The sequence below is a fragment of the Fonsecaea nubica genome, assembly GCF_001646965.1.
Source record: "Fonsecaea nubica strain CBS 269.64 chromosome Unknown Scaff47, whole genome shotgun sequence".
Lineage (NCBI taxonomy): Eukaryota > Fungi > Ascomycota > Eurotiomycetes > Chaetothyriales > Herpotrichiellaceae > Fonsecaea > Fonsecaea nubica.
Window position 1 is genome coordinate 134,718 of NW_019173720.1, and position 14,193 is coordinate 148,910.

The following is a 14,193-nucleotide window of genomic DNA, read 5'->3' on the forward strand; positions in this document are numbered from 1 at the left end:
GGTTGGGTCGGCGTTGGTCAAAAGAGACATGATGATAATGGACCAGGGTCGGCTCCATGTGGGAATTGTCGGTTCGGTTCGATTCGATTCAAGTTCGATTTTCTTTTCATGGGAAGATGATTTCGATGCAGCACACGATCAATGGGGGAGCAACAAAGGGATGGGGAGACAGGATTGTTTACTGACTCGCCAGGCGCCTGAATGCCGTGATGCGCATCTGACAGAATTTGTGTAGAGAATAAGATGGTGAATTCTTACAAAGTGTGCGAGAGTAGAATTGTGTCGAGAGAGAATGGGGTCATTTTAGTCATTTTGCTTGATAGAGACGGTAAGGTGGCGAGGAAGTGGTGAGTATCCGTAACTATACGAGGGTAACGTACTTATGAGTAGTAGTAAAGGGGTACCCAATAGGGTCGTAAGGTATCATGTATTATGTAGGTAGGTATGTATGTGGTTGGTCTTATCACTGGACTCTATCATTTCTTGTTGTCGTCGTCTCTTTTCCTTCCACCGGCACATCATTAATTGGCCTCGCCTTTCCGTCGGAAAGTGGGAATCTCCAGTCCTGGATCCCCCCCTCTTAGTCACCAATGATCATCGACGTATATCAATTGTTCCCCGGGGTTGTATGGTGGTTTCTTCCCCGCATCTGTCTTGTCTGATCCCACGGTGTCTATGCCGAGCCGATGAGCCGTACCTACTACATGTATGAGAGGAGAGAGGGAGGAAGGGGAGAGAGATAACATATTTCTCCATTGTCTTGTTTCCTTCTCTTTTCGAGTCTTTTTCTGATAGAGGGAAAGTATACTGCTACTCGGTATACCCAAGTCAAAACCCAAAGATTAAATATAAGCCCTTCAGAAAAGAGAACTTGGAATCAAAGTCAAAGACAGTCCTGACTAGCCAGTCTCTTACATCCATCTACAGAGCACTATCCACTCGATCCCTCACACCCAGACACCTCTGCGTTAGATTCTACCTGTATACACTCCTCTCTTCACCCCTCCGCTCCCAAAGCGATAGCAAGAAACAAAAGCAAAATGTCCCCCGCCCTCGACGTCTACGACCACTCGTCGGCCGAGAACCGCTCCGTCGGCGCCCTGGGCGCGACCACGTCCGGCAAGAAACTCCGCGTGCGCTCGTACCCGAAGTTCGACTCGCTCGAGGAGGAGCGCCTGTACCGCAAGCAGCACCTGGCGGCGGCGTTTCGCGTCTTTGCAGACCGCGGCTTCGATGAGGGTGTCGCGGGGCATATCTCGGTGCGGGATCCGATCTTGAGGGATCATTTCTGTGAGTTTTCTTCTTCTTCTTCTTCTTCTTCTTCTTCTTCTTCTTCTTCTTCTTCTTCTTCTTCTTCTTCTTCTTCTTCTTCTTCTTCTTCTTCTTCTTCTTTCTCCTCCTCTGGACATAGTAGGGGTAAGGACATGGGTATGAGACCCAGAAGGACAGAACAGTGTGTGTGAGAGAGACGGTGGCAGAGGCGAATGCCTACCTAATACCTACCTAACGAAAAGAGCGAGGGAGAAGGGAGATGTTCATATGATAACCCGCCAGTTGTTTTACTAACTCCTGGCTGGCAGGGCTCAACCCCCTCTCGCAGCACTTCTCCCAGATCTGCGTCTCGGACCTCATCCTGGTCAACGAAGAAGGCGAGGTCGTCGTGGGCGACGAGCCCATCAACGCCGCGGCCTTCGCCATCCACTCGGAGATCCACAAGGCGCGCCCGGACGTCGACGCCGCGTGCCACGCCCACAGTGTCTACGGCAAGGCCTTTTCCGTCTTCGGCCGCGAGCTGGACATGATGACCCAGGACGCCCTGCGGTTCTACAAGAGCCACGCCGTCTACGACAACTTTGGGGGCGTGGTCCTCGACCGCGAGGAGGGGAAGAGGATCGCCAAAGCGCTGGGGAACGGGAAAGCAGTCATCCTGCAGAATCATGGGTTGTTGACCGTGGCCAAGACGGTGTGTTCATTCTCTCTCCCTCCCTCCCTCCCTTCCCACGGATGCCCCTTTTTGCTGCATCTTATACTAATGGTATCGCCCTCTGGCCACCAAAAAAAAAAAGGTCGACGCCGCCGCCTTCTGGTTCATCTCGCTCGACAAGACCTGCCACGCCCAACTGCTCGCCGACGCCGCCAGCGCCGGCAGCGGCCACAAGAAGAAGCTCATCTCCGACGTCGAGGCCGAGTTCTCCTACTCGCAGGTCGGCACGGACGAAAAGGGCTGGCTCGCCTTCCAGGGGTATTACGATGAGCAGCTCGCAAAGACCAATGGGGGGTTTTTGAAATAACTAGAAAATACTCTGCAAAGAACCGAGTGCATGTACCAGGTACTCTTTTTAATGGAATTAAGTCTGAACTACTATGCATCAATGATGCTTGCTTAACGGCCAGTTCGCCAACAAATGCTCCTTGCCGGTGCTGATAAACTGATATTGTCAAAATGGCTAATGGCTAATGCCCATGTCGAATGTTAACCTGGGGGAATGGTGTAAACTATGTAGATTCCATCAGCAAAGCCCTCCAATTCTCGTCGGAAGTCAAAGGCAATGCCACTCCAGATACTAGCGCTTGCTCCTTAAAATGCGTGGGTATCATAATACATCCGGTTCGCTTCAAAAAAAAAGTCTTGTCCAAAATAAGAGGGCATGCCTCCGTCACCTCATCCGCTAGCTTAGACTTCTTTACCGCAAGCCACTGACATTGGCTTTGGCGTCGGGCTGTCTGGATCATCAGATGTCGCAGATCCTTCAGATGGATTGCTGACAGGACTTGGTACAATCACCGTTTTGAGCGGACTCGGGAGAGGTGGAGCCGGAGAGTTCTTCCTCGAAGGGCTCGACAGTGGACTCGCCATCGCCAGGCTTCTTGCGCGCGCATGTAGTTTACGTTCTTCTTCACCGTTCCAGTCCTTGGTAAGTTCGGCCCTTACTCCTCGGCTCCATTGTCGAACAATATCCTCGAAAGATGACCAAGTGCTGACGGTCTCAACCTGATTTGCAACAGCCATCACGTCGAGCTGAAGCTTGAGCTCCCATCTGAGCTCCGCGGCCTTCAGCCAAAATCGAAGGTTGTCTGCACGCCTGTACGGTTTTGCCACGTCTTCGTGAAAGGATTTGATAAAGTCGAACTGCCGCTTGGATCGTTTCACAGCGGCGTTGTGCATTTTCACAAGATCCCTGCCATCAGCCAGATCACGGAAAAACTCGGGCGTAACATCAGCTTTCTCAAGCGATGGGCTTTGTCCCTTGCCGTGGAGCAGGAAGTTGAGGAAGTTGATATCTCTTTCTTGCTCTCGACCAACCCACTTGGCATCATCCATCCAGTGCCAGTCCTTTCTTTCCGTCTTGTCCGCCTCCTCCAGTTTCGCTTCTTGGTCGATCATCATGCCAACATCACTCACCCAAACCAACACGGCGAGTCTCTCATCCTCACGAAATCCACCCGCAAAGTTGCGAGAAGCACATTTCTTCAGGATATCGAGCACAGAGTATAGATCCCTTCTCAATTCCTGGTCCGACCTGATAGAGTTCAGTCTCTGGGGATTGGGATGCAGAGTGTAATAAAGTCTTGCAGCTCGAATTGCTTGAGTGGTCGTGTCAAGGACATGCAGCCCCTGAATTTCGTAAAATCCTGGGGTCGGATCTCCGGGACTGCCACTCGTCGGGCCTTCACAGGACTCAACAGCTTGTAATGCATTTTCCAAAGCTTCCACGAGTTCTTTCTTCATGGTTTTCTGATCGGGCGGTGGAGCAACATATGTTGATCGATGACTGTACGTAGATACGGTTGGGGGTAACATGACATCCGTGCCATCCTCAGTCAAAATGTCCCAGGAGGCCTGAGACTCATCCTCGATTGGAGATTCAACAAGTTCTTGATTCGCGGTTAACGAGAGCTTTGGGATATCGTATTCACCATTCTGCTTCTTTTTAGCCATTTGCCCTCCCTTGCCATCTAACAATCCCGTTCGAGCGAAATAGTATTGCAGATGGGCGATACTGCCGAGGCTCATGACGCTCTCACGATTTTTGGCTGATTCGGCAAATGATCCTCCTTGAGGACGTACATAACCCCGACGACGGGAGTATGTGCTGGTTCGAGATGTCGTTGAGCCATTGGAGTATGATGATCGGCTCGAAATCGTCGAGACGCCGGAGCAGGATCGATTAGTCAAGAGGGCGGAGGAGTCAGGAGTCGCGAGTAAATTCGGCGAGGTCGAGGGCGATCGAGAAGGGAGACTGGAGGATGACAGGTCTAGATCCGTGCTCATGGCTGCTCGATTGTCACTGAAGACGTCGAATTGGGGAAGCACAGGACGTCTGGCTAGCGGGATGCGAGCAACGGTCGTGGGACAACCCAAGAGGTGGGCGTGTGGCACAGAAGGGGATGGCAAACGTTCACAAGCAGCGAAAGACAGGTTGATAAGTCCAAGTGATATGGTAAGGAGCGACGAAAGATCAAAGCAATCAGTATAGCACAGAACAACTGCAAACAGTGCAAAGGAAGATGAGCCTGGCCATGGTAGTTGATGGTCGGTCATCAAAGGGCAGGTTGAAGCAGGTTGGGTCGTGAAATTGCATCCAGACGCTAGTGCCAGATTCGAGGTCGAAAAGGGGAACGAAGTCGGCAGAATCAACGGGCTCGCTCCTCTCACTCGATCGATCTCTGTAGCAACGTCACCTACACAGCTTAGCTTTATTACTTTCGACTCCGGTAAAAGATTGCGGACTGGCATCGATCCTCTCGGTGTGATATATAAGAATATCGAGCAGAGCTGAGTCCCAACTCAAACCGCTCTGTTTGTTGACATGTCAGGACCCCAGTGGCGCGCGCAGTCATGCATGGGGCGCGTTTCTTCGTCACCTAAAGTTTGGCGGTTCCAGGCAGTGGCGGCGGGATCGACGGGCTCAACCGGCCCCAGGAGCCTGACCGGTAGAGGACGTTGAAGGCGGGATAAGCAGCAGCCCAGGTGGCTACCTAGTGCCTGGTACTTGTACTTGTAGGGTTCACATCGCCCCTGGAGCATGCTGTCGTCATAGCCGCCGCAGTCTCGTCCTTGCCCCGCATTCAAGAAGCCTAACTCATGGCATGCATCATTTCTACGTACTCGCACTTGGTCAATGTCCCTGGTATTGCATGTAAGTATCGAGGCATATATCAAGTCTGTCGAGACACGATCAGCCGTCGGAAGTTGAAACCCCAAACCCCCACATCTCACCTTCTGTTTTATCATGACTAAACGAATTGCATTCAAAGTCCATGGTAAAGTGCAGGGCGTCGCCTTTCGGTGAGTTTCTGTGGTGTTGCAGGATTGATCATGCATCATGTCTGACCCTAGGCAGTGACTTTACCCAGAGGAAAGCCTCGAGCTATGGCCTCACAGGCTTCGTTTTGAATACCTCTGATGGAAAGGTCGGGCTTTCTCCATACATTCATCAATAAACAGTTTGCATCAGACCACCCGCTGACATACCTCTCCACCTCTAGGTAGCCGGAGAAGCGCAGGGTGATGAGGAAGCACTAAAGAAACTGAAGGCGGATCTGGACACTGGCCCTAGAACTGCTCACGTTGTCAAACTCGAAATCAAAGATATTGGTGTCAAAGAGGGAGAGAATTCATTCGAAGTCTCGGTATGAAAAATCGACAAAAGAAAACTCCAACGGGCTTTATTGAACACACATCTACAACACGAGAGGGTACAAATACAATCGGAAGTTTGGAGGAACGGGACTGATATCATCATTGGAGATTTTTGAGGATGGCCTCTTTCGTACTTGCGACACTGGCTCCCCCATCACACCGCATATCCGGATTTCCCAAGCGAGGTCCCCGGCCAAGGATGTGAGAATAGAAATCTGAGCAAATAAGGGATTCATGCTGAACCACCAAATCGGTCATATATACCTACTTGGGGAGCATGAGTAATGGAGCGAATCCATCCGAGAAATATTCAGCCTCGATACACAACGTAGAGAGTTGCCGGTTTCTCCCGACGTTGTACTGTTGTGTGGCTCATGGAGACTTCGAGGTCATTTTTCCCAGCCTGATGGGCTCAGCCTTCCAGGGTCCCGATCTTTGCCGTTCTTTTGCAAGTCAGCTGTACCTGTCGATCTCCATGTAGTCACCGAAAATGCTAGATTTCTCGGGATTCAGGACCATGATGGCAAAATGGTGATTTTGTGGCCAAGCCTCAATTAAACTGAGTAGTCAGCGACCTCACATTGAGCTGGGGAACGCTATTTTACATGCAAGGAACTGTATGAGGTTCACGGGCGCTTCTAGACTTGGAAAGTATCTCTTGCCAGGGAAGGGAAAGTGAAATGGGATATTGATGCAAGGGCACCCGCCATGTTCATAGTGGTTAAAAGCATTGCGTGAGTCAGCAGCTTTGGGAAGGTGCAGGTGGAGGAGCCTGGGCGCAGGCGGGTCGCGCATTCTAACCACAAACATGAAAGATCCCACAGCTATCGAAGTTTCATTCCTCTCCACCACATCCCGGATACGAGTTCGAACCGTGCTGCTCCTCCACTTGTTCCAGTTCTTTTGGTAATCTGCTCAGCAGCGCACATGTGCTACACTGCATCTTAGAATGCCCAAATGCCCTTGGATGCCTAAAGCGTGCTCCGAAATTGGCGCATGTGGCGCATGACGCCTAACCTTTGACATACCTTCTCCTCGCTCCTCACATGGGATGGACCAGTTCGGATGCTGATACAAAACTATAAAACATAAACCACGTATTGGCATTGTCTGCGGGGGCTTTACCACTTCTCAATGAACTGACCAACTCTTTCATGACTCCAAGAGACTCGAACCAGAACAAACCTTTCCATTCCTTCCTTTGATTAACACAGATCCCCCCTCCACTATGACCTCGTCGAAAGCCCTCTTTACGCCTACCCTTACGGCAAACTTGTCAAATGCAGCCAGGAAAGGCTTATTCTCATCGACTGCCACCGCTGCGGGTCTGAGGACCAGCTGTGCAGCCATCAGACCATTCGATGCGCAGTCAAAACGGAACTTCTCCATCTCACACAAAGCACAGCTCGAATTCTTCCCCCCATCCAAGAACCTCCCTCACATCAAACTGACGTACGCTCCGGCGGCCCTGTATCGCGACCCCTTGTACTGACTATTTGCAGTCCTCCACCATGGCCTCATCCAGTTGCAACAGAAGAACAACTTAAAAAGATCGAGATTGCTCACAGAGATGTGCGAGGTGCCTCAGACTGGTTTGCATATAACACGGTACGCTTCCTACGATGGGGCACCGATCTTGTCACTGGTTACCGCCACGATCCCAACAAACCCTACGTGATGAGCGAGAGGAAATGGCTCGTCCGTTTTATTTTCCTTGAGACTGTGGCTGGTGTACCAGGAATGGTGGCAGGGATGCTCCGCCATCTACGAAGTCTACGGGCCATGAAAAGAGACAATGGATGGTGAGGATGACTGCATCTGATTCTGGCCGTGACCATGGCTGACAGAAATCTCTTTAGGATTGAGACCATGCTTGAAGACGCATACAACGAGCGGATGCACCTCCTGACATTCCTGAAAATGGCCGAACCTGGAATGTTTATGAAATTGATGATTCTCGGTGCCCAGGGTGTCTTCTGCAACGCCTTCTTCGTCGCATACCTTTTGTCTCCAAAGACATGCCACCGCTTTGTGGGTTATCTAGAAGAGGAGGCGACCAAGACATACACCTATGCCATTGAAGATCTTGAGAGTGGCAAACTGCCAGGCTGGGAGAAGCTCGAGGCTCCGGAAATTGCCGTCAAGTACTGGAACATGCCGGAAGGGAAAAGGACGATGAAAGATCTCCTCTACTACGTCCGGGCTGACGAGGCAAAGCACCGAGAGATCCATCACACTTTGGGCAACCTCAACCAGGCCGAAGATCCCAACCCGTTTGCCTCCGAGTACAAAGATCCTTCCAAACCGCACCCTGGCAGAGGCATTGAGCACATCAAGTCGAAAGGCTGGGAGCGAGAAGAAGTGATCTGAGCGGGTAATATGTATTATGCACTGGGGCGCAGGAGGACAATACCCGGGGTTTGCACAAGAGTTCTGTGCATTACAAATAATGACATTCCGGGCGTCTCTTGCGGCATGTCTTGGTATGGTGTTGCAGGTGCTATTGGGGGCAAATGATTGTCATGGTTTGACTGAAACTTGATGCAGGTCAGTCTAGAATCCGACTGTCGTGCAAACATCGATAGATACTAGGTGGCCCCTCGTTTTTCAGGCTACATTGGGACCTGGGAGGGTATTTAAAAGGGCACTATTCCCCATTCCAAACATATGAACAACATCGATATCTCGCATACACGTTGCTGCTGCGCTTTTGTCCGGACTATTGTTTATATCCACGCGATAGGGATGCCCCATATCTATTATTATTGTGCGTGTTCTCCGTAGGCTGTTCAACGACTGCCTGATGTCAGAGTGCATTGTTCAGGTACAAGCAGCTCAATCCTAATGGTCCGTCACGCCTGTCAGCCCATTTTTTAAGCTCCGCAAGCGCGCCCTGGGAAGGTCTGCGTTCCCTAAGCCTGGTTCGTCGCCTTCACTCGTTGGTTTAATCTTACCCAAACAAATCCCGGGGCGTGCACTGCCAACAAACTTCCTAACAGCCCAACCTCGTCCCATCGGCTCACCGTCGCCCTTTACTTTAAGAACTCAACCTGCCAACATCGCTGGCGTACTAAACTAACTGGCGCTCGAACCACGTTTCACAACATTTGTGCATACAGTTCTCTATGCTAACAGCATCTGGTCAACCAATTCCTGAACACGCTAAGCTGCAGGTTGTTCGTCGACCGTGATCCTTACGCATGACCTACACTGCAACTGCAGCTACACCCTCTCCCTGGGTCCCCTGGCCGCAAACCTGGAGCAACTGATCGGGCTGGACAGTCAGCGCTCGCTGGCTGTTATGACCTCTGCTTTCCGCCGCCCGTCCATGGTGGAAACCCCAAGCGATGTCGACCTACATCAACTCCTTGTTCCCTCTTCGTCGAACGATGTCTCTTCCCAACACCAGGCCAATTCCGCGTCCTCCGAACCCAGCAGTGATGCTGGCTCCTTCGTGATTCCAGACAGTCTCTCCAGAAGCAACTCCGTCTTCTCCTTTTCGAGGGCTTCCTTCAGCAGCCAAATCGCGAGCCTGACCTCAATTAACATCCCGCAAGCCGAGTCCCTCGCTGCCACCGTCAGCTCCCTCCCGACCGCCCGCAAGGCCGTAAGAGCTATATCGACTGCGGCAGAGCAAATACAATCATGGATCAAGAAAGCCTTGAAGGTTTTGGAAAATCTCGATGCGGAAGACGATGTAGAATGGGCTGCGGCCGCCGGAAGGCTAGGCCTGGACGACACAGACAAAACCATAACCAAGTTCGAGTCGTTGATCAACATGTATGTTCTATCAATAGAAGAACTGCAATCGCGTCCTGATATCGGCGACGCAAATCCTGAAGATCTCCAGGCTGTGGTCGAACAGATGGAATCGGTTCTGGGCGGCTGGGATGACGTTCGGAAAGACCTGAAAAAGGTGCATGAACAGGTGGAGCTGGCCATGGAATGGGAAGAGTTGTGGGCGAAAGTCCTTGGAGATGTGGGCGCAGAGATGGACGCACTGAGCGCTATGGTCTTCGAGATGGAGGAGAAGAGACACACCGCCTATCAAACACAGACTCACGTCGATTCAAGCCAGAATATCGATTTGAACGAACTCGAGAGCTTCATCGATGAGCCGGCCCAGAAACGGACGACCCCAAACTCGCGGTTCAGCATCCCTTCATTTGAGTCGTCCCCCCTTGGATCTCCCATCATCGAAAACCCGCAGGACGACTCCAACTTGCTAGCCCTTTTTGCAAGGATGCAGCCCCTCAGGGCTTCGTTGGATTTCTTGCCTATGCGGATGTCCATGTTCCAGTCTCGAGCGGAAAATATCTTCCCCATTGCTTGCAGAGAGCTTGATGATAAACGCGCACGATTAGAGAGAAATTGGACCGAGTTGTCAAAGGAGGCAGATACCCTTCGAAGAGAGCTTAGTGAAGATCGTTGGGTGATTGTTTTCCGCAACGCTGGCCGACAGGCTCAGAAAATGTGCGATTCAGTCGAGCGAAGTATCCTGAAGGTCCAGGAAGCCATACACGAAAATTTCCAAGCAACGAACCCGTCCGCTCTGGCCAAGAGGATCGAGAGTTTCGAGGCGAAGAAGCTCCACTACAGCCCGGCTATCCAACGGGTGCTTGGAATTATCCAAAAAGGCCTCAAGGACCGCTTGACGGTAAACGGGGAGATCCTCCGCTTGCACAAGGATTTATCATCTAGAATGCGGGATCTTACAGACACGATGGATGACCTTGACAGCCTCCTGGAGCCCGTCACCTCACGGCAGAACTCGAAACTGCGAGAATCAATCTCGAGCATCGTCTCGGCAGATCGCTCGTTCACCAGCACCACTTTTGCAGGCACTCCAGGTAGTTCTCCTCCCTCGTCGGTTGATCTTCCCCCGCAAAGACACGAAAAGCCTACGTCGAAATACGGTCTGAATGGGTACACGAAACAACGCACTCCATCGACCAGCAGGCCGCCTCCTCCTGTTTCAAGCAACAAACGAATGTCGATGCTGCCCCAGACGCGGCGACCCACCACACCAATGTCCCATTCGAGCAGCAGTGCACTTCGACGTGGAACCTCACCTATGCCGGGTCCTCCATCTGTATACCGTCAAGGCGTCTATACTCCTCCGGTGGTACCTGCGCCGCGACCAGAACCAACACCTCTTTCTAACAAACCCCGATGGTCAGCTGTTGTGAAGTCGTACGATAGCACGATAGCGCCGTCGTATCGATCTTCATCCACCACAACACCGTTAACCTCGAGAAGGTATACTCCACGATCGATCTCTTCCAATACTGCTCTGCCACTGCGGAGCCCTCTCAGTCGCGAAGCATCCGCATCACCGTCCACACTGCACCCTCTTGCGAAGAGAGATAGCCAACAATTCAGGTCTTTCGCTGAGCGTGTCGCGGACCCTTTGCCAACGAGAACCAGCAGTTTGTTAGACCCCGTACCGTATCACAAGACCAGGAATTCGAGTGCCCCAGCGCCCGGAACCATCCGATCACCGTCTTCACTCGTGGTCACCAATCCAAACAAGGCTCAAATGAGCGGAGGGGCGCACCAGCGTCCACCTTCATCTCTTAGTAGGAGCTACGGCTCCTCACATGTCCCATTGCGATCAACATCTCACAATCCTCGACTTGATAACAGGCTGGAAGGCAGTCCTAGGAAGAACGAAGACGGTTCGGAGGAGAATGACAGAGCCAGTGAGAACGACGAGGACCAAACCACCGAACCGAGTTCGAGTCCTCTGTCGAAGCGCACGATTACCAGACCCAGCAGCGTTATGGCCATGAGTGGGAAAGCGAAACGGATGTCGTTATTACCGGTACCAGTTGGAAGTGGCCGACAGAGTTCATTGGGGTCGAGGATTTCTTGAGACACAGCAGCCTCCTACAGCAGGCCTGAAGAAGCTGCTCCCACGATCGTTTCTTTGGGATATCGAGAGAGGCGAGCACAATTAGTGCTATCAAATTTTTTTCTTGTGTGTTTTGACAGCGTTCCAAGCGTGTACTTTCTCCAAGTCTTTTCCTTACCGAACCAGGCAAAATTATCTTTGCCCGATACCGATACCATAGCGCAGAATGCTACATAGCCATGCCCGAGAATATTTTGGATCCCGATTGCCTGCTAGAAGCTGACTTCCCTTTAATTTTCTCGTCGAGGGGCGTCTCTGCCTTTTGATTTATAGGGAGCATGTTTGTTGATTTTTTGTTGTAGACTTGTCCAAATATCAAGAAACTGAGAGAGAGCCCGAGATATCGAGATACTGGGATACATGACACGTGTCTTGTAAAGTGTTGTGTATGGATATGGACACGGCGATTGACCCCCATCGTGCGATGAGGTGGGTGGGGTGTATTCTTCCATGTAGAATATGTAGATAGATACATAGGATGGCGTGGATGGATAGATGGATAGGTAGAGAGGTGTCCAGAGTGTAAATATACTGACTATCAGCGAACCAATCGACGTGTATGGATTGATCTAAATGGTCTATATCTCCCCTTCCTTCTCGCATTGTGTACCCAATGTGTGTGAGTATGTCCAGCGCGTCATGTCCTATATCTGCGTGGCGTTCAGGTCTCCACACTACCTACGGAGTACGTAGGCACTACTCGGTATATGCCGAGTAATGAGAGCCTCTCTAAGAAAGCAAGGGCCACACTTCTAACAAAGAATCAATAACCCAATCCATAGCCCTTAACACGGGAGAAGTAAAACGGCTTGTCGTTCCTCAGGTGGAACTCGGCCCAGTCGTTGGTGAGCACGTTGTAGCTCCAGAAGCCCTTCCACACCAGCTTGTTGTTCTTGGTGGTGTGCCGCGAGCGGGCGGATCCCGCGGATTTTAGAGAGAGGTGCATCGTGTACATGTACCGGGGGCCGGCGCCTTCGGTCTCGATATGCAGGTCGCCTGGGGACATGGTTGGCGTGGGGTTGGACGATGGGACTGTTGCGTGGTCGTGACTGTGGTTCGGGTTGGTGGTGGTGGTGGTGGTGGTGATGTTGTTATTGTTGTTGTTGGATTCTGAAATATCAAGACTTGGGTGGCACAGGCGCCAGCGGCCGCGGAGAGCGTGTTTCATGACGTCTCGCGCCGATGGAGGTGGTGCTGCTGCTGCAGTGCTGGTCCCACCGCCACCCGTTGCGATGCTGGAGGAGCCGGATTCTTTCAGCAGGGCGGGTGCAGAGGAGGTGAAGTTCAGGGGATGTGCGGCCTCCTTTTTCCCCGAACGGACAAAGGTCAGGTTCTCCGGTGTGAGGTGGTGGACCACTTCGATGGGCTCGTTGGTTGTGAGAAGGGATATGCAGGTCCCGTTACGGAAGAAACGCAGATACCTGTAATATGTCACGATGTGCACCGGGTTGGTCCACGTGCTCGCCGTAACAGAAGCAGCACCCGGCCTAGTGTAGTTGACGGTAGAGATGTATACACCCGTAAAGCGAATGCGGGGATAGTTGTGGAAAACTTCGCGCCAGACAGTGTACTTAGGGAATGGGAGGTCCGTCACTCGTACAGGGCCCGGCAAGTCTTCATCTGCCAGCTCTTCATCCAGAGCACGGAAGGTGATTTCACGACCGTGTAAATCGGTGTTGAAGTCGTAACGCTGCCCGGCAAGGCCGAATTCGGCGCCCATAGCCACACGTCTCCAAATAGCATTGTCGCTTAGGACATGATATGCCAGCTTCTTGCAGACCAGAGACAGTCGAACATAAATGGCCGGATCGCGAACTGCTATGTGTTGGAGCAACTCCAGCAATACCTCCGCCGGAAGCCTCTTGATAACGCAAGGGGGAGGACGATCTCCCTCAATAACGGGCGGTGCACCTTCGATCTGAGCGTGTGCAAAGGAGTCGATCAATTGAGAAAAAGTTATATTAGACGGGTCGGGTTCTTTGAGGGAGTGGTGGGCGGTTGAGGGAACTGTGACAGGGGCGTTGGAGGGATTGGGGTTGGACACTTTTGACTTTACTGTCTGAGGGAAGTGTTTGTTCTTGTATGACTGATCGACCTTTGCATCGAGCTTGTACGCTTTGCGATAGTGGGAGAGACTATCGCCCAAGTTCCCCTGACTCTCCTTTTCGACAGCGCGCTCGAAATGTTCCAACGCACTGATGGGTTCTTTCTTGGAAGAGGCATTCGTAGTAAAATCATCATCGTCCACATTATGGATTTTCAGTGTCTCCATGCGCTGGTGGATCGTGGCTGAGCTGCTACCGCCAGCCTGATCGGCATCGCTATAGTGGTCAGAGTCGTCCTGTTTGATATCTGCCGCGGGATGGCGAGTCGGAGGTTTGTTGACTGGTCTCTCGGGTCGGCCATCGCTGGTCCTTCTGTGACTGTGTTGTGCTGATGACAGAGGCTTCTTTTCTGGTTTTCTAGCCCGAGCACTGACTTCTTCCTTCCACTGCTGGCGGAACTGTTCGAGTTCCGCGGCCTGCTCAGCCATGATGCCTTCCCTTACGTATTGACTCAGCGGGGTCGTAGAGGGTCTCGCTAGGTGGGATGGATCACCCTGAGTTTTCCCCAGTTGTTCGATATCGAGACACGG

General features: G+C 51.9%; 5 protein-coding genes across 5 annotated transcripts; 3 read left to right on the plus strand and 2 right to left on the minus strand.

Moving 5' to 3' along the window:
* Window positions 1–1,040: 1,040 nt before the first annotated feature.
* Window positions 1,041–2,291, plus strand: AYO20_07038 (hypothetical protein; the record flags this gene model as incomplete). Its single annotated transcript, XM_022645326.1, has 3 exons — window positions 1,041–1,290; window positions 1,581–1,963; window positions 2,067–2,291. 3 exons carry the CDS (start codon window positions 1,041–1,043, stop codon window positions 2,289–2,291), a joined length of 858 nt encoding a protein of 285 aa, XP_022498712.1.
* A 383-nt stretch (window positions 2,292–2,674) lies between these two features.
* On the minus strand, window positions 2,675–4,273 carry AYO20_07039 (hypothetical protein; the record flags this gene model as incomplete). The annotated part of the gene is made up of 1 exon (XM_022645327.1): window positions 2,675–4,273. The coding sequence occupies one exon, from the start codon at window positions 4,271–4,273 to the stop codon at window positions 2,675–2,677; it is 1,599 nt and encodes a 532-aa protein (XP_022498713.1).
* A 2,599-nt stretch (window positions 4,274–6,872) lies between these two features.
* Window positions 6,873–8,014, plus strand: AYO20_07040 (hypothetical protein; the record flags this gene model as incomplete). The annotated part of the gene is made up of 3 exons (XM_022645328.1): window positions 6,873–7,096; window positions 7,147–7,446; window positions 7,504–8,014. 3 exons carry the CDS (start codon window positions 6,873–6,875, stop codon window positions 8,012–8,014), a joined length of 1,035 nt encoding a protein of 344 aa, XP_022498714.1.
* A 931-nt stretch (window positions 8,015–8,945) lies between these two features.
* Window positions 8,946–11,519, plus strand: AYO20_07041 (hypothetical protein; the record flags this gene model as incomplete). The annotated part of the gene is made up of 1 exon (XM_022645329.1): window positions 8,946–11,519. The coding sequence occupies one exon, from the start codon at window positions 8,946–8,948 to the stop codon at window positions 11,517–11,519; it is 2,574 nt and encodes an 857-aa protein (XP_022498715.1).
* An 802-nt stretch (window positions 11,520–12,321) lies between these two features.
* On the minus strand, window positions 12,322–14,091 carry AYO20_07042 (hypothetical protein; the record flags this gene model as incomplete). The annotated part of the gene is made up of 1 exon (XM_022645330.1): window positions 12,322–14,091. One exon carries the CDS (start codon window positions 14,089–14,091, stop codon window positions 12,322–12,324), a length of 1,770 nt encoding a protein of 589 aa, XP_022498716.1.
* Window positions 14,092–14,193: the final 102 nt, after the last annotated feature.